The sequence below is a fragment of the Falco cherrug genome, chromosome 4 (assembly GCF_023634085.1).
Source record: "Falco cherrug isolate bFalChe1 chromosome 4, bFalChe1.pri, whole genome shotgun sequence".
In the NCBI taxonomy this organism is placed as follows: Eukaryota; Metazoa; Chordata; class Aves; order Falconiformes; family Falconidae; genus Falco; species Falco cherrug.
The window spans coordinates 92,721,153-92,746,296 of record NC_073700.1 but is presented as its reverse complement, the minus strand read 5'-3'; the positions used below and the strand labels follow the sequence as shown (position 1 = coordinate 92,746,296).

The window sequence follows — 25,144 nt, the reverse complement described above, 5'->3', positions numbered from 1 at the left end:
TGAGGTCACCAACGGCCGCTGCCATGGACTGGACGATGGCCCGTCAGGCCCAGAAGGCCCCATTGTGGGCGGCCATTTTGAATGGCAGAGAGAAAGGCCACCCCTGGGGCCTGGGGACTGCCCTCCGGCCCCCCTCCTGTGCCCTGGGCTCCAGCCATGTGCCAGGTCTGGGTCCCCGCTGCAGGCCAGGGCCACAGTGTCCCGGGATTGCCGGGGAGTCTCCTTTGCCCTCTGGCTGCTTGTCTCCCTGCAAATGCCATTGTCCCCTCACGGGATGGTGGCAGAGAGGGGCAGAGGGGAGGAGAGGGCCTGGTGGCCTTGGGGCTGCTGCACAAGGATGATGGGAGGAGGCCATTGCAGGGCCACCGAGTTGGTTGGAGGGGGGCCATTCAGCAGGAGGGTGGGAAGGACCATGGGGGATTGCTTTCTGTGGCTTGTTCCTGCCTCAGCTGCCAGATGTGTGGCTGAAGATGAAGACAGAGCCACCCTGATGTTGCCCAAAGAGTAGCTGTGGCTCTGTTGTGGCTCTTGACAAGCTTGTGGGACCCACTTGGTCTTGGCCATGAGCTCTGCAGGGGAGTGTGTAGGGTGAAGAGCGCGTATGTCCTTCTCCCCCATCAGTTGATTGCCATGGACCTCAAGCAGCATAAAAGCTGCTGAGAGCACAGCATCAGTGAAGGAGTAAAGGGAGGTAATTTTCTTTCCTCCACAGTGACTAAAGAAGAAACAGTCTGCAAACAGAAATCTTGCTGACTGTTGTGGAAACTGTGAAGGTGTCTCTGGTGACGTCATGAAAAGAAGGGTGTTAACTTGTCTTTTTAAATGAAAGCTGACCCATTTCTGAATCTCTCAAATGCTGAGCTGGTATGCTAACCTTGGGCTGTTGTTCCTCTGTTAGCCTGTGGAGAGCTGAACTAAAAGAAAGAGAAAATAAATTTGTATTGTGTGCTAGATCAGAATGTTCTGTATTTTAAAATCTCTAGGACATCCATATTATCTTCAAAGGCATTTCAGCTGGATCCTAAACATGTTTGCTTATGAAAAATTCCTACAGGAGTAGTTTGAACGAAGTAGTGCAGGTTCTCCAAGGGTTTGACTACATATATGCATCATATATACTAGGAGAATACTTTTAACATGCTATTTTTTTTTCATTAATAATATGACTAAACAGCCCTCACAGGTATTGACAAATTTTAGTCAACTGGAAAGAGATTCAGGTTCAAAAGTTCACCTGATTCATGCTGAGGCTTTAAACAGTCTTTTTACTTCCTTCTAAGACCACCCTATAAAAGAAACCATTTTAAGAGGTTTGTGCTTAATTGAAAAAGGAGTACTAATACTAATACGCCCTTCAAAAAACATGCAGGATTTATTTTAGCAAGAAATAGGCACCTAGATTAATTTGCAGCCCTCCCACTCCTGTGTTTGTATAGAAAATCATTCATCCTCTCCCCCATCCCTGAAAGAGGGATAATGGAAAGAGCAACATACAAAGGCTGAATTACTGTCAATAATTTGCAGATAGACAGCAAAGAAGAAACTGGAGTGTGTCTGATGCTGTTTTTTGTGTTTCTCTTGTTCCACTCATCGTGATGCCATCCAAAAGGGAATTCAGAGCTCTAGTGATTGAGATGGTGTTGGCCACCGATATGTCCTGTCACTTCCAGCAAATCAAAGCCATGAAGAATGCTTTGCAGCAGCCAGAAGGGTGAGTCACTTCACAATACTGTGCAGTGAGGGGTTATGTTTCAGCTGGTGCTTTGCCATTGTGTTTGACTTCAAAAGCACCTCTCCAGAGGCCCTCACTCTCTTTAATGTCCACATCAATTCTCTTTCTGCTGTTGAATTTTGAATGAATTCACTTAGGAGTGGACTGGCACCACCTATACACACATCTCTATTTTGTCCTGGTGGACTAAAGCTTCTAAAGGTCGCCATGTTGCGATAAGCCTTCCTGGGAATTTCCCTTGGATATCAGGGTAACATCAAGGACATGATCCAGCTGAATAACCTCCACAGCTTGCATATGATTCAAAGTTATAAAGATCTGCAGAACACAACTTAGGCATTGCCCTTCTGCAGATGGCATCTGCTGCCACCTCGGCAAGGGGCCTGCTCCATAAACAAAGAGCAGATGAAAACAACTTGAGATCCACTGGAGAAGGACTGGAAAATAACAGATGGAACTGTATGGGGAAAGCCTTTTCTTCTTCCCAGTATGCCACTAGGAGCTCTAATATTTTGTCCACAGCTCTTCCCCATAAAATTCCTGTCATACTGCAGAAAGCTCTGAGTGATGGTCGCTTTTTCACCCTGGACACGTCTGTCAGAGCCTCCCAGAATTACACCTGTATCAGACCAGAGTGTGACTAGCCATTTGGTCCTCTCAAAAGCTACAACTTTTTCAGGTATTTCAGATAGTCAAAAGCTGGAATTTAAAAATGAGACTATCCATTCCAAGAAAACCTCTTAGGTTATGGTTTTAAGAAATTGCCAGCATCTTTTTGTTCTGTGGAAACAGATGTAAGGATTCCCTTCTGACCTCACACTAGTTTTCTAGCAGTGAAATGAGTTACTGTGTAGACTCATCAGTGCCCCTGAGACCAGATCCTAACTGTTCACTGCGGTAAGATGGTAGGGACCAACGTCTCTTCTGAGCTGCATAAAACAGCCCAGCTGAAATGGGGAACACAGCAACTCTTCAAGCCTGTTTGTGCAGATAAGCAAGCCTAGAAAGAGCTTAGCAAGACTGGGCAAAATTTCTTTTTGCACTTCTTCATTTCTCTTTTACAACAGGAGTTGTGTATGCTGGAGAAAAAAAATAGTATTTCATAGTTGTCTGTTTTTAGAAACACATAAATTGCTCCATTCTCTCATTTCTCCAACAAATATTCTAATGACCTCATGTTCCTGCTTAGGTGATATTTTTGTCTTTCTCCACTTCAAAAGCAGACAATTAATTTATTTGATCTTTTGGATTTTCAGAATTGACAAGCCGAAAGCCTTATCACTGTTGTTACATACAGCAGATATCAGCCATCCAGCCAAGGCCTGGGATCTCCATCATCGCTGGACCATGTCTCTGCTAGAAGAGTTCTTCAGACAGGTAAAGCTGGGGAAGTTCCTCTGTATTTCTTCAGCACAGAGGGATTGTGTAGGATTGAGCATGGAAGTAGTGAAATATGAACACAGGCTTTTTCCTGTTTCTCTGATTTAGGCAAGAACCTCCTAAATGATACGAAGCTTTCTCATCTGGCGCTAGTATCACTGGCTATTATGCCTCTTGGGAAGTTAGTGTCTGATACACTGCCTACAGATATGGACATTATCTACATAGTAGAAATTCTGATTTGGGAAGTCAATATGTGTTTTGAATTAGCAAAATATAGAATATGTGATGTTCTACTTAGCTATAGAACCATAGAAAACAGATTTAGGTAGCTGCACTTTATGAAATTGTACTTAGATTGTTGGAGTAGATGTGAAAAATGCATTACTCTTACTTTAGATGAACTAATCTGTTTTATAGCTCACAGTGGACTGCCTGTTGACAGACCCAAATGTAAACAAATCATTAAGCTCTGTGAGATAGCTGTAAGCTCCCCAAGTGACTAATTAAAAGCATTTAAAGAGCTGCCTTAAAAAAAAAATATGTAAAACTAAACAGAGCACTTAAGAGTGTTTAGGATACTTTTCACAAATATGAGTTACTAAACTAAGCAGAAAACTGAGTGCTTAATTTCCCTCCAGAGTTCAATAACTTCATGTTTTATAGTAAATCTCAATGAAAAAAAGAAAAATATATGACAATTTTTAAATGGTGTCTGTTTTTTAAAGGCACTGTGGGAATCCCTTCTTAATAAAGACATTGCAAGAATTTGCTTTGAAATTAATCTTTTCATTTGTTTTTCAAACCAAGAGTGGGTTTACTAGGTGGAAGCAGGTAGATCATACCTGCAGCTGTGTCTGTGTTGCCACACAGGAGGCTCAAGCAAGTAGGATGATTTTCACATATGTCTTAGGGAGAAGTCTGTGCATGTTTATGCTTTTCTAGCTCAAAATTGTACTAGATGTGTTAAAATACACCACTGCTGAGTCCCCCAGATACTGGTGAGGGAATTAAGATTGGCTAGATATTGAGACCACAAAAAGCCAAAGTTTTGATCTGTTCTATGCGTGTAATGAAGAAAAAATATTATTTTATGTTTTCATAAGAATAATTTCATTTCAGCCAACAAATCCTACTTTAGTTTTGAATGACAGATGGCTCCGCTTTTAGATAAACCTCTACATAAAACTTGTATTCTAGTTAAAAATTCAGATGCAGTATTAATTCCCTCTTCAACAAAACCCTTAAGCATAGACTTGCCTTCACTGAAGTTATTTAGTACTAGATCAATAAATACATCCCTACCTGACAGCAGAAGAATCAAGACATTCTTCTCACAAGCTGAGAAGTACCACTAGACAGAGGGAACCATGTTGATAAGAAACTGTGCTGGCCTCAGATTAGGTATTGTATTTCCTTATGCTCTTCACCTGCAGACCCTCTCCTGTTCTTTCTGTTCTGTGCTCTGCAGAGATTTAACCTGTACCAGTACAGGTCCCCAGCCCTGTTGGTTTCCAGGTTTTTTGTGATGTGATACAGGTGTTCCTACACCAAGTAACCATCCTGTAGGTGTGAATGATGCTTCTGAGTACAATGCTGAGGTTTTTTACATTCAGCAGCTATGGTGAGCATCTCTTAGAGCAAACATCTTGCATGAATTAATTTGTTTTACTAATGCACTTTAGATAGCTGTGAGGGAGCTGCCCAAACAGCTTTGAGGAAGTCAAAAGCTTTGAGGAGTCAAAATATCTCTCTGAGCAGTTACAAAGGCAGTTAGGGGTTCCTTCATGAAGAGAATTAGGTACCTGGGTTTTTAAGATGCATAAGGAGTACAAGAAGAATGATGATTAGAGCTGTCATTGAGAGATGGTTTTCCTGAGAGATCAGCAGACACAGTAAAGGAATGTTACTTGGAAATACTTCTGTTTGTATTGTTTGAAACAATGTGTTTCAAACTCCTAACATAAAGCAGAATTGTTCTGCAACAGAAGAATACTATTATTTGTTGTTCCACCCAAAACTCTAATGGGACTTGTGCCCCCATTTAATGTATGTTATATTAACAAAAAGAAGAATTCAACTCTTATGCCTACAGAAGTTTTTCTCTGGTTAGTTTGCTGGCTGTTTTAGCTTACATTTGACACTGGCAAGAAGTTCAGCATGGTTAATGTGAACTGCTGATTGGAGGAATTGATCCTAGAGTATATTTAACAGGCTATTTAAGTTTGAATGCTCAGTGGGGTGTATTGTAATTATGTTATCCTATATATCTTCTCAGCATAAAGTGGTATGTTATGGAGTGCCTGAATAAAGTTAAAAGGCTTTTTGAGAATATGCAGCTTGAAAGAATGGGGGAAAATGGGGTTATAGCACTTCTTATAAATCTTTTACGCCATCTTGTGATGTTAGAAAAGGACTTTCAGTTCTGAGGGCTGGAAAGTGTTTGGATTTTTGTACTTTGGCACTTAACGAAAACATTGAGAATGTCAGAATCATAGCATCACAGAATACCAGGCTGGAAGGGACCTCAAGAATCATCTGGTCCAACCTTTCTTGGTAAAGACACAGTCTAGACAAGGTGGCCCAGCACCCTCTCCAGCTGAATCTTAAAAGTGTCCAATGTTGGGGGATCCACCACTTCCCTGGGGAGAATATTCCAATGGCTGATTGTTCTCATTGTGAAAAATTTTCCTCTTGTGTCGTCAGAATCTCCTCAGGAGTAACTTGTACCCATTACCACTCATCTTTACCATGTGATTCCTTGTAAAAAGGAAGTCTCCGTCTTCTTCGTAGCCACCCTTTAAACACTGGAAGGTGGTGGTAAGGTGTACCCTATGCCTTCTTTTCTCAAGGCTGAACAAGCCCAGTTGTCTCAGCCTTTCCTCACATGGCGGCCTTTCCAGTCCTTTGATCATCATGTGACGCTTCTCTGGACCCTCTCCAGCCTGTTCACATCTTTTTTGCGTAGTGGGGACCAAAACTGAACACAGTATTCCATGTGTGGCCTGGCAAGCACTGAGTAGAGTGGGATAATGACTTCTTTATCTCTGCTAGTGATGCCCTGGTTGATGCAACCCAGCACCCTGTTGGCTTTCTTTGCCACAGGAGTGCACTGTTCACTCATATTGAGCTGCTTGTCCACCAGGACCCCCAGGTCCCTTTCCACAGAGCTGCTCCCCAGCCGGGTAGATCCCAGCCTCTGCTGCACTCCTGGATTATGTTTTCCCAGGTGCAAGACCTTACACCTGTCGGTGTTGAACTTTATCAGGTCCTTGTAAGCCCACTCTTCCAGCCTATTCAATTCTTCCTGCAGGGTGACTCTCACTTCCAAAGTGTCCACTTCCCTACTCTGGTATCATCAGCAAACTTCATCAGAGTACGCTTGATCCCATCATACCCAACACTTATGAAGATATTAAACAGCACTGGAGCCAACGTCAATCTCTGGGGGACCCTGCTTGTGACAGGTTGCCAGTTTGAAAAGGAAGTATTTACCACCAGTCTCTGAGTGTGTCCTGTCAGCCAGTTCCCCACTCAGCACACAGACCACTTGTCTAGACCCTAATGCATCAGTTACTCTAGGAGGAGGCTGTGAGAAACTGTATTGAAAGCCTTGGAGAAATCCAGGTAGATAATGTTCACCGCTCACCTCACATCAACTGAGCAGGTTACTCGGTCCCAGAAAAAATGTCAGCGTTTCCTTTGGAAGAAAAAAGTAATCTGCATCTGGTCAGCCATGACCTGTGAATTCCTCATCTGAAAGACTAAAAAAGGCATGCAAAGAGATTCAGTCCCTGAAAACTCAGTCCTGATGCTGATGTTCTCTCTTTAAAGGTTTGCTCTGAGAACTGAGTTCTGCTGGGCTGCCTGGAGAACTGCAGTGAGAAGCATTCCTGTGCTCAAGTGGGTTTTTAGTTGGTGTGTAGAAGTACCAAGCAGGCAGAGAAAGCTCTAAGGAAAGATTCACTGGAATCAGGATGATGAATTCACCAGTTTCTTCTTGGACTATGACTTTTCCAGCCAGACTCAAATTCTCCACCATTTGTGTTAAAAAAGAAAAAAATACAGAAACAAAACGTAATTAAAGAAAGCAAAATCAGAGGCTTTTACAGTCATGACCTAAGATATCAAAGTGCAATGTATCTTGCCTTTTTCTAATTTCTTGTCAATTTTTTTTCTCCAGGGTGACAAAGAAGCAGAACTAGGGCTTCCCTTTTCTCCACTGTGTGATCGCAAGTCTACTATGGTTGCTCAGTCTCAAATAGGTATGTCCCTTTTGGTGCATGCAAAGTAGTGTCGTAAAAGCAAAACTTACTTCTCCCTGTAGGGCTAAGATCACTGTGATCTCTTATCATTTGGAACTATGTTAAAGAGAGGAGATAAAGCACAATGGCGTTATTTTCCCCAGATCAACAATTCGAAGCTCAGGAGCCATTAAATTTATGGTGGTGGTTCCATGCAATAACCAAGTTACCTCTGATGTGTCTGCAGAGATGACTACAGTGCCTGGTTGTAACGCTACTCCATGGTTTTCTGAGCTGTGAAGATGAGTCATATGTGGCAACGTGTTGTGATATCATAATTATTGGTTGATATGAAAATGTAATGTCAGTCCCTTCGATGACCTGGGCAAAACCTATTGTGTGTTTTTCCATTTATTCCTCCCATCCTTTCTCTCCCAGTGCTTCAAGACAACCAATATTTGCCGTTGAAGCCAAGCAACTAGCAAACTTATTTCTGATCCACCCAGCCATCTACTTCTCTGGTTATTGAGTGAAAAAGTAGAAGGATAGGGCAACAAGCCTGGTATTTGGTGAGAAAACAAGAGGAGCTAAGTGAAGTAAAATGGTTAGGGGGCTGGGAGCAAAAATAGCCCAATAGAAAATGGATTTATGGGTGGATTTTTATATCTAGGAAGCAAGTGAATTAGAAGAATGTGATCTAACCTCAACTGGAGAGTAGGAAGTCAAATGGAATAACAAGAAAGAGAACACAGACCCTGAAAATTAGGGAACTGTGACCAGAAGCAGATATAGGGAGAATGTATTAAAGGAAAACAAAAAATTTGAAGTATGAAACGTCTCTCAAAGAACAAGATATCACTGAACCTAGGAAAGTTCAGATTTATAGCTGTGGCTAAGAGCCATTTCTATTTAAAGTTATTTCACTGTTCCTGTTAGTCAAGCCGTTTTCTGAGGGCCCCATCTGAGACTTTTCTGGCTTTGTTAGTTTAGACAGTTCAGTCAGAATCTGAACTTGAAAAGCCCTGTGCAAGCCTGGCCCAGTTGCCAGACTTGTAGTGTTTATTCCTCTGCATTGGTGATCAGAAGAGTGGGAATGTTTGTAGAGCACAGTGCAACTGTGTGTTCTGCCATCAGCTCAGTGGAGGGAAGTAGCAGCAAACTTGAAGTGCTGCAGTCTCAGCTAAAACCAACATTGAGGACTCCTGGCCACACTACACCTACTGCTGTGCTGTGGGAGAAGGTAAACTCTGGCTGGTGTGGAGGGAAGCGCATGCAGAGGCTTCTCTTTCACACCCCTTCTTTCATCTTTCAGATATGTCCCTCACGCCTTACAGGAAAGAGGAGTCGTGCTTCACATGGGGTCCCTCTCTGTAGAGCTATGTGTGTGCTTGAAAATCAGTTTTCCTTGTCCCCCTCTTTTGTGCTCCTTTGCTCAGGAAGGCCAGTAGAGCCAAGATGCCCCATGTGTCAATCCACTGCAAAATTAATGATGAATTAAACTATCACCAACACAATTCCCCCTTAGAAAAGAGGCTCTCATCAGTAAGCAAAGGCAGCCTTATTTAGTCATGTACTATTTGTCACTATATTTTATTTGTACAATTTAGTAATCCATTGACATTAATAGGCTACTGTCTATAAATCTTGCCTTCTAACATTATAAAACTTCATTTCTCAGTCTGCTGCACAAATTGGCAGTGTCTTTCTGTAACATCTCCTTTGTTAAATCAAAACCTCTTACGTTTTCTGGCTATCCGCTGAGGCAAGGCTTTCAAAGTCGTAGGGTAGATTCTCAGACAAATAATCTGTTCCCATTCACTTATTTACCTGATTAACAGCCTTAACAAATTGTTCCCTGGAATAGTAATTACTACATTTCTTTCCAAAAGTAAGTTCTTATTGAATTCCAAATGGTGCTATTGTCTGCAGCAAGCAGCCATCAGTCCCCACAAATAAAAAACCTCTGTCCTTTGTGAAATAATATTCTGCTCTTGGTTCTGTCAAGGACAGAGACTAGAAATCCTGTTTGGGTGGCTCAACTTTTCTGTAGTCGCTGGTTTGCTGCTCTAAGTCCACTGCAGATGCAACAGCAGTGAACAAGCATTTTCATTATCAAAAGATTTTCACAAATGGACACTGAAGGTTTTACAGTACAGACTTTTTTCGTGCCAATGGAGCAATCTTACAGCAAAAACTTTCTCAAAAGAATGTCTTTCTTGTTGCTTCAGTTTGTGAAGAAATTGTTTAAATTGGTAATTTAAAAAAACATGAATATCAAATAATAAGCCTGGATTTGAAAACCTGTTAGTGCCAGTGACCAATTTATCATCTTTTTTCTTGTTCAATAGAATAAGTGTGGTAAATATTTCTGTACCACAGTGAAGAACAGAAATCAGGAGATTCATGTCCAGAAGTCAGGCTGCTTATCAGAGTGGGGGAGACAAACAAACTGCAAAGAAAAAGCAGGCCAAGACTTGTATTTTCCAACAAGAATATCAGGAGTTGAAGCTTCTTTATATGTCTCAGACTGTAGGAAGCTTGTTTGACTGGAGGTCGGCCTTTGTTGTTATTGTCCTCTTTTGCAGCTGATAAATGTAGCAACATCCATTCATTTTTGTCCTTTGACAGGCAAGAAAGAAAATTACAACTTCAGAAAAAATTGTATAAAGGTTGATGAGTGTTTGCTGATGATTCTTTATTTTTGTTCGTTTGCTTTTTTGGTGGTGGGCTTTAGGGAAGCTGCCCTCTAGCCAGTGTTTGGCACAGTGGCATTCTCAGATGGAATGAATGAGCACTAGGCATATGCCTGGAATCTATCTTCAGCATGCAGTGTTAATTGGTAAAATGTTCTTAGTTGCTGGGGTACAGAAATATTTACCACACTCATTCCATTGAAGAAGAAAAAGTGTGATATTATGGTCATTAGAATTAATAGTGTTTAAACCCCAGGTTTATTATTTGATAGTCAGGGGGTTTTAATTAGCAAAATACATCACCATATTTAAATCACAGTGTCTTTAGGTAAGAAGAGAGAGAACACAGTGGGGAGGGAGGGAGGCACTTGGGAATATAGTGTAATTTACATAATTATTAATAAAGTCCTAAATTTTGTTTCTACAATAGCAGATTATGTTTCCCAACATCATTGTAATCCCTATTTTAAGGTAATACCTGAATATTTTATTTAAGTTATAGGGAATAGAGAACAAAATACCACTTATCAAAGAAAAGTTCTCTTATGTCTTTGAGTTTGTTTACCTGTGGTCCCTTGTGCCACCTCTCCCTTTGTTGGTGAGATGCAAGACTTCTCCCAGGGAAAACTTATTTCTTAGTTAGAACTGGACCTTGTGTTTGTGTGAAAATATTGATTATCTCAGGAAGCAGATACCACTACCTCGCTGCTGAAGTTACAGCCATACATCTGATATCAGAGATTTGCATGTCTTAGGGGTTTTAGTGGTGATGGAGTAAATAGCAGTGGTATTTATTACTTGCCAAGCAGAAGTGACAAGATACTGTGGCTTGGGTTTCTTTGGTCATTAAGAGGTAAAATTTCTTTTGAGTGAAGGGGAATAGAAGAGACATATAGACAGACAGACACACACATATACATAAATCAAATTCTTATCCTCAGGACTCCTGTGGCACACTGAACAGTGTTCTTAGTACAATTTCAATCGTTTTAAAAAAATTGTATTAATTTTCTGGGATAATCTAGGTTGTGATCTAGCACACAATTCACACAATTTCCTGTTATGGCTTTATACTACATACATTTCTGATTAGATCCCTGGGAGAGTTCTTTTTTTTTCAAAATTTGAATAGTTAAGACTGTCTCAGTGTTATAGGAGCATGTGATTCAGATGTTCAGATCAGACTGCATATTTTCTCCAGATTTACAGAATGTTATTATGAAATTCTGAGAACTTGCAAGTAACATTTTTAATTTGGCTAGGCACGAAAATACACTTAATTACCCATTCTTTTAGAAATTTAGCAAAAATTGGGGGGGTGGGGAATGGAAGTAGAAGGGTGCTCAACTGCTTTGCACTCAGGATGTGGCTCAGAGCATCTGTGAGTTCAGATGGCCCATGAGGTCTCTTATTTTACTGTTCAGGGTCTGTCATAGAAACATATTGTGATCCAGTCAGAGAAATGATAATATTGTGAATGTATAATTAATAGTTACAATTACCAAATCTTTTAAAATTTTGACAGTGGGAAAGGATCTGAATCCTCATGTGCCTTAGGAGGAATTAAGGATGTAGTTGTTGGTTACATGCAGCATTAAGAAATTTGCTATGTGTAGTGCTAAAACGAACATAAGAAATATCCTTTGCCCCAAGTGAGAATTTAGGGGAAGGTGTAAGGTACTATAAGCTCCTCGCTCTCACATCTTTTCTATGCAATTTTGATTTTTCTTCATGGCATGATTTTATGGTCACAGGGCCCTTCAGTCCTTCACAACATTCAGATCTGAGCCATACTGATCTTATTGATCTCTGTCAAACTGTATACTGAAGTAGAAATTATTTGGCCCTTTATTTTTTTCCTTTCCTTATATTAAAAAATGGGGGAGAAAGCATTTAAATCTGTTTTATTATCAAGAACAACAAGCTGGATGAGCACTGAGGAGAGAATACTCACAGCAACCCACTGATATGCACAAAGAGTCTTGCATGTAGCTGCACATCAGCAAAGCTTACCAGTATTATTGCTGTTATATTAATTTTCTGCTTAAGAGAGTTCATCTTTGAAACGGGGTTTTATCCAAATCCGCTAGGAATTTGGCTTAAATATCATACTCTTCCTATAAAGCAAGTTCTGATGCATCTGTTTATGCTCTAATTTGCCCCAGTTTCTTTCCAGTGTTTAAGTAGGTAACTTTCATGACATGCTATATCCACATTCTTGGTTTAGGCAATAATGTATACTCGGTTTTCCTTTTCTAGTATTTGCCTATCCCTCTTTCAAGGTATATTTTTTTTACTCTGTCTTTTACAGTGTGGTTGTCTGCGATCACTGAAGCAGTGACTCCACATAAATCCTCCTCTTGCCTGCTTGACTCTGCTTGTGTTTCTGCTCAGGTTTCATTGATTTTATTGTGGAACCCACTTTTACTGTGCTGACCGACATGACTGAGAAGATTGTGACTCCGCTCATTGATGAAGCTTCCCGCTCTGGCATGTCCGGGTTCAGGCGTTCCAGGTGAATGACTACATGCCCTGTTCCTTCACTCTGCACATGCCATTGTACCCACCGCCCCCTGTTTCCCCGCAACAGCCTATGTCTTCCTTGTGGCTTAAAGCGCCGTATCTGCACTGCTGACACCACAGCTCACCTTGTGACATGACTTTGTTGCAGCAAAACTCCAGCCCAGAGGAGGGCAAAAACGGAGGCTGGCATGAACCTGAGCCATGTCTCCAAAGGCAGTGAGCAGAAACCGTTGTAGCCATGCAATTGAGTGAACTGTAGTGCTCTTTCCGTCACTAACATCAAAGAGAAGGTAGAGGGAATTGTTGGGAGGCACTCATTTCTTCATGCCAAAAGTATAGATGGGATTGAAATACAAAAGAGGACTGGGAAGTATAAGCACACTTTAGTGGCAGCATTTAGCATTATGTGACTGTGTGAAGTACCACCAGAATTCACCTGAAGTTTGGGTGTAAGGAGTCTTGGCCCATTCAACCTGCTCTGTTCTTGTAGAGAAACTACTCTTTTAGTAGCTTTATGGACAGGGTGTGTCTTGGGATTCAAATGCTGTGAGGCTACTGCTCCCTAGAGTAGGGCTACCAAGTCAGGATTCCCTCTGTCAGGTGACTCTTGGGCTGTTACACAAAAAGCAAGCACTAATATGTTTCTGTGCCAGTTATCTTGGTGCCTTTATTAAAATGTGCACAATGAAGTGTCCATCCTTGAAACACAACTGTAGGGTCTGTAACTGAGTGCCTGATTTCAGCCTCAGCTGAGGTCACCAAGCCCTGGACAGAGGTTGGCCTCCTGTCCTGTGCCTAATGGCTCCCGTTGGTGAATTTTAGGAGACTCCTCTTTTGACATATTTGATCTCTAGAATTGTCTGACTCTCCAATGGATATTTAGGGAATGAAGATACACAGCAAAGGTAATGGAAACACTTTGAGTGTTTCTATTTCTTGGGGACTATGGGTACTGAAAAATATGCATGGAAAAGCTGCCCTTTGTTTCTAATGCTGGCTCAGGTTGTGCTGTTTGCTTTAACATCAGTTGCTGTGGGGTGGGAGGGGAGGATGAGGGATTCAGGGTTAGTTTTTGTTTTCCTGGTTGACTCTGTTAAGTTATCTGGACTTAGAGTAATTATTTCTTCTTAGCTGCATTTGTGTGTATGTGATAGTGATTTCTTCTGTGTTTGTGCTCTTGTGTCCCAGCCTGAATAGCATTAGTCCCTCCGAAGTTAAAAAATCAAGTGTCAAGAGCACTGGGTCTGAAGGAAGTGCCTCACTCAACTGCTCCATACTCACTGTGGACTTCAAATGTTTCAAAGCCACTTGGACCGAGGTTGTGCAGCAGAACCGGGAGAAATGGAAAGCGCAAGCCACCAAAGGTAACAGCCAGGCATTTTACTGAAAGAATAAAAATTCTTTTGACCTCTTCTTCAAGCTCTTCTTCAATCAAATTGCTCTCCAAGTAAGCACTGTTAGTTTGAAAAACGGTGTTTTCAAACTAGGTCAACGTTGTCAAGGTTGACAGCCTACAACAGGGCTTTCCAGGTCAACAACCTACACTAAGTTCAGAAGGATAGGAATACTGTGACTCATCTGTGCCTTATAGTCTTCTTACATGGTGTATATGTACGTAATGAAGAGGGATGTGGACAATGGGAGGGAAAAAAAATAATTGTAAGGGAGGTCCCCTAAAGTCATGAGTCACAGTCAGTACAAAAATAGCTGGAACAGTATTTATAGAGATAGAGAATTCTTTGTTCATTTGTAGATATAGAGAATTGTTCACTGTTAAGATTGAAAGCGTTACAGAAGATAGTTCAGGGGAGAAGGACAGGATATTCTGGGTTCACAGCTGTTTTCATATTTCTAGTGATAACTTCGGTAATGACTTGGGAACTATGCTGCAAATGCTCATGATGTCATCAGTCTGGGAGGGACTGCAACTATTTCAGAAGAATGAAGGCTGTGTTGGTTGCAGGTTGGCCAGGGTTCAATATTGTCATGCTAATGGGGAAAAAAAAACCTAACACAAAACCCTCCAGCCCTTGCTTCTAAGACGGTTCTGGCATTCTTCCCATCTTTCCAGCAGTAACAAGGCCCCCACAGCAGTGCTGCGTCCAGTTTTGGCCACTGCAGTTCAGGAAGCATATGGACCAGTTGCAGACACTACAGAGTACAGTAATGCAAATGATGATAACTGTTGTTTATAGCTGAGAAGGTTTGTAGCTGAAAGCAGTTTTCTGAAGACAACTGAAGCTGCAGATTAAGAGAACTATTTTTTTATTCATATACCCTGGGTTGTTAAGAGGAGAAAAAAAAAGAAAGTTGACTGTAAACTGATAGCAAGTTAGACATTGGTAAATATCTATCTTGGAACTAATGAGAAACATCTGTTGAGAAGGACTTTGGTATAACTGCCCCTTGCCTCCAGGGGCTGGGTGATTGCCCAAGGACTCCTTGAGCCCTTGGGTGATTTACATCAGCTTTGGATCCAAAAAGGGAGGAATGTGTCACTGACTATTATTTTTTTTCTTCATGAAACTTTTTGTGATACAATTTCATCTCTGAACTGAATACTTGTTACTCGGACCCTTACTTAATGCAGTTGTTGTATTTCATGTAAATGGAAGGAGTTCGATTTTAATTTATTATGTGGCCTTGGCTTCAGGGCTGATGGAAAAATTGGCATGGTTCTCCTATTTGCCAGAGCAGATTGTTCCTCTCCAACTGAAAGGCCTGTCTAAAGGTGCAGGAAAGCACTCATTATTATTCAAATTAAATATTTCTTTATGATTAAAACTTGCCATTCAGGAAAAGCCTTTCTAGGCATTCAATGAAAATGGAAACCAAAACAGAATTCAGAATCTGCTTATTTGCAAGGGGCTTTTTTTAGCCTTTTTTTTTTTAATTGGTATTTACTGTTTCACAGTTCTTTGTGGACCAAACTAAAGCTAAGCAAATGAGCAAGGCATTTAACATAATCAGTGTCCCACAGTATAGGAGCATTGAGTGAATGAAGCCAATACAGTTAACTGGTTTTAGGAATTTCATTTCAACCCAATACAGTTAACTGGGTTTAAGAATTTCATTTCAACATGTACCATATATACTTGCTCATCTACTAAGGATCTACTAGATAAAAATCCTATATGCAAGAGAGACCTGTGGGGAAATAAATAAAATCTATCTTGCATTTCACCTAAACCAAAGCTATAGAGTAGATTGTAATAGATTTTGGATATTTAACTTTTAAATGTGCTTTGTACCCACTTGCAGTGACTGCTTTGCATAAAGACATTTTTCTGAATGTGCATATGTAAATGTCAAGTTATGATTCAAGTGGATGTGCACACATTGCTTAACTAATGCTGCTATTGGTAATATGTATTGATGCTGTATTTCATATCCATTCTTTAGAGTATCTGATGATAAGTGTTTGGTTATTAATAGTTTAGCTGGAGAGGAAACTATTTTATTTTAAAGTGCCTCATAAAAAAACCCTTCTAGCAGCTCCTGAGGGTAGTCTATGGAAGAATTAGTTATCATTTGAAAGCAGGGAGCTCACCAGTCTGCATTATTAGACATGGAAGCCCTTGAGTAGGTCATTTTATCTTTACCTTTCTGACAACCTTTAGCCCTGAATAGTTGATTTACTGTATGTTTTTGCCAAACTTCATTGCCAATGACTTGGATCAAGGCCTCATTTTATGGGTCAAAGATTCATAAAGCAGTTTCAGCTTCTGTTCATCTGAATTCATTGACTTTCACATAATTTCTGTGTTTCTGGGTGCATTTAGCAGTACAAACACGCTTTATTTTTGCCTTTTTTTTTTTTTTTTTTTAATCCTAATAGATTTATACAAAAGAATGGTTCAGCATACCTTTGTATGGGCTGGCTGGGAACTAAGGAATTGTTCCTGGACTCCACAGCCCTTGCATCGAAACCTTTGCTTAGCTGCTGTCTTGCTCCTGACTTGCAGCAAATGTCTGCGCTCCATCTGCCTTGCCTGCCTTAGCCATATGCAGCAGGGCCTGCTGCACAGCAGGAGTTTACATTGCCGACCCCCATCAAACCAGTGTCTTGCAATGCATCAGGAGGCTCTGCCAATAAAAATAAGAATTATTAAGAGAAGACAGATAAAGCATTTAACTGCTGATTGACAGCAAATGGCAGCTGGGGATCAGAAGGGAAGGAAACCCATTGTTATTATTATTATTGTTAGTGCTGTTATTGTTACTGCTACTAATATTATGAAATTATTTGTAGGATACTGTATTCCCTTTGGTAATGATATTGTCCCTAGAAGCATCAGTGAGCTGTTTTTTTCCTGAGTGTGGTATTTATAGAAAATTTCTTTAACCGTTTGGGCACAGTAAGTGGGTTTATTACTGATCTCTTTTTGCATAAAGGATCATCATTAAATAGCTAAAATGAAAAGAAAAAAACCCCAACTGAATAAACAAACACCCTAATGTGCAAAGCACCATTTAGATAAAGTATTTTCTGACACAAATTTTGACAAGAGGCACTCATCCAACAGTGTTGTAGCAAGTCCCAGTCTCCTGAGCCAAATTTCTTTTCTGTGGGTCAGGAGCAAAATGCAGCATTTTTTTCAGATCCCCAAGTGAGAGGAATCTTTCTGTATGCCATGAGACTCCAGGGAAAATACCAACATGCATAGCTGAGCTATTTATGGAAGCTACCATAGATTTCAGGAATTATTAATAAAGCGAGGGAGGCTTATATCTAATTAAATTATATTTTTGTGTGAGCCATAATTTATTAATTTAAAAATTCATTAACTTTAGTTAGCTGCTGGCAAGGAAATAGAGATTGGCATTTTTTATAAAGACAGCTTTGCCCCTTTCTCTTTTGTATCCCATTGGTACATTTTTCTCAGAACTGGTTCTGATTTACTCATAAGAAGTATTTGACAAGACACTTAAAAATTCTTTTGTAATTTTTATTCACTGGCCAAGACCCTGCTCCTGTAAGGAACAAAACATCTTTCCTATAGATCTCAAGAACGCTCCCAAAGAACCAAAGTAGACTTTATTCAGTGTTTTGTAGGATTTTCTCATCAGCTTACACAATCTGTCTGAAAACAAGAGATACATCTGTGATTCCTGTCACAATTAAAGTGCAATTAGTTACCCACGATGGGGTAAAGAATGGGCAGGATTTTGCCAACCCAGAAATCTTGATTCCAGGCCTAGAGCGGTCACATCTGAATGCCTAGACTCACTGTGGGTATAGATATGCTCTGAAGCTGCGTGAGCACACAGGTTCCAAACTGCGTTGTTGAGCTACTCAGCTGCTTTTGCTGTTTGAATCTCTGTTGATTGTGGAAAAAGGGGAGAAAATTACAGAGTCTCTGCCCAGGGTCTGCATACACCCAGCCATGTTTATTAGCTGGAGGGCTGTGCTGGGGGACCGTGGTTGTGTGCTGCTTTCCAGCAGGCAGCCACACAGAGCCTTTGCAGCTGAGTCTGTGCTGCACCTGACCTGGGCTAGAAATATAGTGGGTTCAACACCTGGAGCCAAAGTAATTTTCAACCTGTATTATAAATAAGTGTTGCATCAGAGCAAGAGCAATATCTTGAATGGAGGAAACTGGCTTCTCTGTAATTTTTTTATTACTTTTTTTCTGCATAAGACTATTTTGAGATGCTGCTGTTGTTCCACACTCGCTTTTGAATGTATACATTTGTATGTTTGTGATTGACTATAAGACATTTTAGAATGCAAGGGCAAGTACTATTAGTGATATATTAGTCTTCCAAGAAAGGACAGAGCTATGAAGGATAATAGTGAGTGGAAGGAAAGGGGTTAGGAAGCTGGCACTGGAAGCAACCTGGAAGAAGAGGGGAAAAGGTAGATGTCAAAGAACCAAGAATTTTTATATGCCTGGAGTTACATGGTACAGTATGAGAAAAAATGAATATTGTTTGACTGATTGTTGTGTGTCAAAAATGAAACTAACTTTGGTACCCACAGAGCCTTCAATAGCTAATATCTCTTTTTAATTTGCCTTTTAAGAATGTTGAGGAACTATGTTTTCAAAGGTGAACCTTATATGGTAAAAAAGGACATGCCTATAATATACATTTAAGCCAATGTGGTGTCTTTTTTTCAGAATACTTTCTAAAGTGTTCTCCTGTGCTCTTTTTCCCTTGTTGAGTCAATTCCTACTTTTACCTAAGTAAAAGCTGGTTTTGTGTAAAAAGCTGAATGAGATTTAGATATGTGAGTTGTATCATTCTTATCAAATTGACTGATAATCATGATTTCTTTCCTCATTTTGCTTCTCTCATTGCTGAGGATGCAGAAGAAAAAGCTAAGAAAGAAGCAGAGGAAAATGCTCATCAGGGAGCAGATGAAAAGAAAACAGATGAAAAGGATAAGGATCAGCCAGCTGAAGATGCCACAGCAGCAAAGGCAGAGAACAGCAAAGAACCAAATCCTGGGGAAAACAAAAGCGGAGATTCCAATAAGAATCATGTAAATGGGACTCAGCAAACTGGGGTGAACAAACCTGAAACCTCTCATGGGAAAAACGCACCTAGGACAGATAAGGGAATGGGCTCTTACCACACAGTGGGAGAAGAGAAACAGCATGTCCAGAATGGTGAGCTCTTTCCTTCCATTGAAACATAAATTCGGCCCCAAAATCAGTATCTCACCTCAGTGATGGGGGAACCTAATGTCCTGAAAAAAGATGTCCTAGGCCCAGAGCCTTTTCCTGGACACTGGCACAGTCACCTTCATATGGGAATCAGAAACTGTAACTTAACTCCCAAGTAGTGTTCTTCCATAGAAGAAGGAGTTCATCTGCTTGGGCAGTTTTGGAGGAAAGGAGAAAAATCTTTTTCATGGAAATAAAGCAGCCTGTTATGATTCACAGGCTGAGAAGCTGAAATAAATATTCTTGGTTCAATTAGCAGCTTCATTGCTTGGGTAACTGGCAGAAGAGAAGCCAAAGTTGCCTTATAAACCCTTTTTAAGGCAAATTAAAGGTGTCTTTGAACTGAGTCTCAGATATAAATGTTTCGGGACCGAGGATTTTTCCCCTCTCTCTGTTTTTCAGATTTATATTGTTTATGCTTCCTTTGTTCAGGTTTTTTGTTTGTTTTTTTTTTTTATTATTATTTTTTTAAGGGAGTCATGAACCTATTTTTGGAGACTTTTTTTTTATCAGAATTTTTATTCCAGTGTTTTAACTTGCTATAGAACTGTGTTAAAATAAGAAACACATTTTGCACCCAAAAAAGTGGAAAAAATGCTTGAAAATTGCATTGAATATAAAGAAAATTAAAAATTATTCCTCTGAGTCACTTGTGTCTTGGCCATTTCTCTGCCCTTCTCTCCCCAGCTCCTGCTCCCTGAAGTCATTATCAAAAAATGGCAGTACAGCCGCAGGTGACTTATCACAAACTTGGCTAGTATCAGCCAGTCCAAAATCAGCACAAAACTCAGACTTTGAGGTATCCTTTTAGAAAAAACCTGAGTAAGCATAAAGACTTTGAAAGTCCCAGGCCCAGGCAGTGAATTTAGATGGCAGCAGAGGCAGAAATTCTGTTTAAAACATTCCTGATATGATTCTCATGTATTTCACTTGGCTGATGGCCTTTCCCAGTGATTTCATCATCATTACTTTTTTTTTTTAGATTGGAAGGACTATGGGGAACAGAGCTGTCACGCTCTGGTATCTATGAGATTTGTCTTCAGACAGTGTTACACGGATGGATAGGAATGGGCCCTCCCCCAGGGAGACAAAAAAGTTGGGGTTATATGAAATCCCAGTTAGACCGCACCAGTCTTTTCTTCTGAAATCCTTTGTTTTACGTGCTCCTAACAATATGGGGGTTAAGCGTGCTTTAGTGATTTTGACAGTACCTTTTCCTGCAATGCCTCTCTGTTGCAGTTGTCAGAAATGCTTTGAAAGGAATTACAATAATTTCTGAAAATTAGAGTCTTCCTCAGGAAAAGAAATTCTGTCTCTTAATTTATGGGAAAAAGCCTTTATGAGGTACAATCATGGCAGAGTCTTTGGAGACTGATGAAATCTTAACATTCATATCTCTGGGTTCACCACAGCTTCCGTTATGTCTATATGTTAATATCTCATCGTAAAGTATTTGCATTATTATTTCTCTGCCTTTGTAATCCCTTTCAAAAAGACCATTATGATCATTGTTCTGCTCTACTTCTGGCAGTATGGCAAGGTAGATATTACAATACTCAAAAGTCTCCTATTCGTGGGAAGTTACGTTCAATGAAAGTTCAGAAATTGCTTTGTCGGGTGAGTTTAAAGTCTCTCTCAGTCACTCACTGTCCATGTGCTTTCTCCGAGAGATCAAACTGTGAAATAACATATGTGTGGATGCTCATAATCTTTTTCTGCACACACTTAAGTGTCAAGCAACTCCTTTACGCAATGGTCAAGTAAAGCATTATTAGCTTATTATTACTGTCAGCCACGTGATGGTGGAGGAAATGCGAGACTTTTGTGCTTTGCTAGAGACATTTTAATGTCATTTCCTGAAGACAGTGTCCTTCTTTTAGAGTCCACCTTCATCAAGCAGATACCTTGACCCTGATTGGAGCTACTTTTAGATCTCTGTTCAGGGAGCCTAAGTCAGTGGCAGTGTGATCAGCTGAGCCGGTTGCGGCTTGTCCTGTATCATCTTGCTTTCATTTTTCTCTCACCCACACGGTTAGCTTAGAAAAAGAATACATGAAAAGTTCTGACTCTGAATGAGAACTGATCAGGACATGTTTTTTCCCTCTTGTTAAATATTTTAAGATTTGAAAACGATTCCTCTTTTATAATACGATGAAGCTTAATTAGAGGGAGAGATTGATCTCCTGTCATCCAAGAATAACAAATATTCCAGTGGTCAGGGAACAATGTGGAAGAGGGAGACCTTGCTTCTCTACAATTTCTCTTTTTTTGGGTGGTTCCAAAAATAAATATCCACTGGCCATGACTATTTTGAAGGCAGATCAGATCCTCTTTAACACATAATGCCTATAATCTTGATCCAAAGGCTGGAAAGTAGCTATAATAACAAAAATAATAATAGAAATGGAATAAGCATCACGTTAATACAGCCCTGTAACATACCTCACATTTAAAAAATTCTAGAGTGAGACTTTTACAGCTTTTTGTGTTGAGGTGTGGGTCAAAAATTCACTACTATTCCTCCAGGGGGAAAAGACAAGCTGCCTGCTCCTATCTGGGCAGGCTGCTGTTGCTTCTCTGGACATCTGAAGGAAGGACACCTTCTTTGCTGCTGTTTGGACACTGCAGTTGAAAGAACCCTATTCTGGTAGAATTCTTCCTTTAAGTTATTCTTCATTTGATCTTGCATTTGGCATTCTCATTCAATGAAGGGATGGTCTGGGAAGGTCTCCTGTAATCTGCTGTATGACTAATTAATAGATGACAGAAAATGAGAATGACTCTGGTTAACCTTCCTGGCTTCACAAAACACACCCCAACTCAAGTTGCCATTTTCATTCTGTATCAGCTATTACTCTCCAAAGGCTTTGCTTTGCTGGTTTGCTACGGAGACTCTAAAGCCAGTGATCAATGCTAGGATGATTATTCCCTGATACTGTCATCAAGGGACACCCCAATGAATCTGTGGGTATAGGAAACTGGTAAGAGAAAGTAAGACAAGATTATGTAGGACTGTTTGGGATGTTTAAGGTGGTTCTTTAATGCAGAGACTTAAGATGAAGTCTTTTAAAAGCATAAATGTGTCAGAGTCCTAATTTTGAAATTAACGTTGTGCTCAGGTTTTTAATGGCCTACAGACAACCAGAGGAGCACGAGTTTGCTTGTGCATTTAAAAAGGTGTTAACAAATAAAATAAATTTAGAAGTAAATTGTAAAGCTTGATTTTCTGTAGGAGTTGGATAAATTTTGTCTGGTGCTTTATTCTATGGAAATCTCTTAATCCAGTTCCTTGTGAATACAGACCTTTTCTCCTAAGGAACATCTCCTTTGGATGTTGCAATTTGATTGAGTTACAGGTATTAATAAACTGCAGTCTGCATTAAAATGCTTACAGTGTTTCTTATTGCTTCTTTTTAGGTGAATTAAAGGAAGACAATAAGTTGGACAAAAAAGATCAGTCCAGTGTAGGGGATGAATCAAAGAGAACAGATGGTAAGGACAACATTTTATTACATTTTGTCACCCATTTTTATATGCAATATACTATTTACTAAACATCTGAAGGTTATTCTAGAATCAAAAAAATGTGTGGTAACCAGAAACAGACTTAACAGAAACAGACATTAGACTTGAAAAGAAGCCATTGGGGCATTCGGGAGGAAAATCATCCTTTTCACATAATGCTTAGCACCACTTAGTTGTTCTGCTGGTAAGGCTTATCCATCAATTTTTGTGGGGTGCCTGCAAGAAAAATCCTGGATTATTAGAGTTGCTTAATAGGAAATGCAGATCTGAGAGGTTCTATTCTTCTGACTTTCTTTGGGCTGTATTCTGCACTCTGTTAGGCCAGGCTGTATGGGAGATGTAAAAAACAGAGCTAAGAAAAAACTTTACAAGGTGTCCTTGTTTTTCATGACTGCACTGTATACTACACCAATACAAACACAAAGCTTTCTTGGCTTAGTTGTTTGAGGGGGAATTTGCCAAGCGCTGTCGAACCACAGGTGTGGGAAACAAGCAGGTACATGCACATCAGCATAGGGGTTCTATTACCAATGCTGTAGAAAAGGGATCTTGCTGAAACGTTGTTGGAATGAAGCAATTCCAAGCCATGGGATGGGTTTCTTGGGCATCTGAGAATAATTTCTAATGAGTCTGATCCTAACGTAGAGGTACACAGAAGTTTCAGTAGCCTCAGCAAAGTGGAAAACCAGCTGTAAGGTCTGTGGCGTATTTACTCCTTGCATCTCCTCAGCTATGTACCACAGGGCTCTGAGCTAGTATCTGAACCCACATTGCTCCAAAATCGATGGCTAAAGTATTAGATAGAAAAATAAATGGAAACAAATATTAAAGCTAACACTTTCTTTAGTATGTCTCAGTAAAATCTGCTGAAATACAGCTATTCCTAAATGTGAATAATACAGTATTTTGTTTCAACGGTCAGGAAAGATAGCCTCATTGTAAGTACTGCAGTTATTATACCATGTTTTCTTTTATTGCTTTCTTTTAAGAAATAACTTAAAGTTCCTATGCTTTAGCAAAATGAGACATAATCAGAAAATGTGATACCTCAACTAAAAATTCATCTAGAAGCATGTATTAATTTCAGACACACAAATATGTACCTTTTTTAAAGAGGGCTTTTAGCAACAATAGGGCAGGAAGATTCAGTTATGTTGTTAAGAGGTGATATTATCTACACGCTTAAGTATCTGTCAGGAAAACAGTCTTGAACAAGTACCATTCACAACACTTTCTGCGGTCATGCAGAAATTAAGCAAAAATACTCAAATAACATGTGACTCTTCAGATGTTTTTGAATATGTGTGGTGCCCCAGAAGAATTAATGGTCAGACTGGCCACTCTCCCCACTGTGGTGGGTAATGGTGGAGCAGTGGCTGTGCTGGAAGGCTGCAGCCCTGGCAGGACCAGAGGGATGCAGAAACACTGGGGCTTCTTTAGGAGGACTCAGGAGTATCAGCTCAGCCAAGAGAGTAGATGCAGGAATCCCTAACTTTGAGGATGAGGTTATATTTGAAGGCCTGTGCTCCCTAAGTCTCAGAAAGATTAGGGACACCTATTTAGTTAGGCTGGAGGGCAAAGAAGTGAATGTTTCATCCTGACTTGAAGACTGAGAGTGTCAATTTTGTTCCTTGCAAGCTACTAGTCTTTGTGTGGTGTTAGTTATTTGATATCTATTTGTTCTCCTGTAAGCAAATGTTCTGCTCATCCCCTTAAGGAAAAGACAGGAACCTTGGGACCAGTTGATTACAGTGAATAAGCAACTGTAACCATGCAAGGACAATTTGTAGGCTGAATATCTTTCATTCAGATGCTGTAGAGACAGATTATAGCTAGCAATCTCATTAATAGAAAACAGGAGAAAAATTGTGAATGCTGTACCACAGAAAGGAAAGCCGTAGGGTGGCACTTCTGTTTTGATAAATGCTACACAACCTGTTCTATTACTCACTCCCAGAGCAAATCTCCTTACCGGCCACGTGAGGGATGTGGAGAAAGGAACATTATCCATGGATAATACATAGCTGTTTGCAGACTACTGAGATGTTTACCCGAGCATATGCTTTCTCACGTGCCAATACATGGTCTTTCACATGCTGGGGAAAAAAAGATTAAGCGGGGAAGTTAGAAAGATTGAGGTTACAGCTATAATGCACTCACTACATGTAGTTTTCTGGTGGGTGAAACTCAGCTTGGATTTTTTGCAGGGGCAAGGGTACTTGGGTTTTACAGCCTCTGTTCAGTATGTAGCAGGAGTGTATTTGTGTTAAACAGGTGCCCATTTGGGTAAATTTGCCATAAGGGCTTTAACTTTTGCACAGCCACCCATTAGCATCAGCTAGCACCCTGCACCCAACTGAGGTCAGTCTCCTACTG

General features: G+C 40.3%; 1 protein-coding gene across 8 annotated transcripts in view; it reads left to right on the top strand.

Annotated features, from left to right (window-relative positions):
• PDE1C (phosphodiesterase 1C) overlaps window positions 1-25,144 on the top strand; it is a 370,389-nt gene that overhangs the window by 313,163 nt on the left and 32,082 nt on the right. For all 8 annotated transcript variants that reach the window (XM_055708673.1, XM_055708674.1, XM_055708678.1 and 5 more), the window contains 7 exons: window positions 1,610-1,711; window positions 2,989-3,109; window positions 7,296-7,377; window positions 12,444-12,564; window positions 13,761-13,936; window positions 18,887-19,186; window positions 22,661-22,735. In XM_055708673.1, the coding sequence (XP_055564648.1) occupies window positions 1,610-1,711; window positions 2,989-3,109; window positions 7,296-7,377; window positions 12,444-12,564; window positions 13,761-13,936; window positions 18,887-19,186; window positions 22,661-22,735 (977 nt within the window). The remainder of the gene's footprint in view (window positions 1-1,609; window positions 1,712-2,988; window positions 3,110-7,295; window positions 7,378-12,443; window positions 12,565-13,760; window positions 13,937-18,886; window positions 19,187-22,660; window positions 22,736-25,144) is intronic.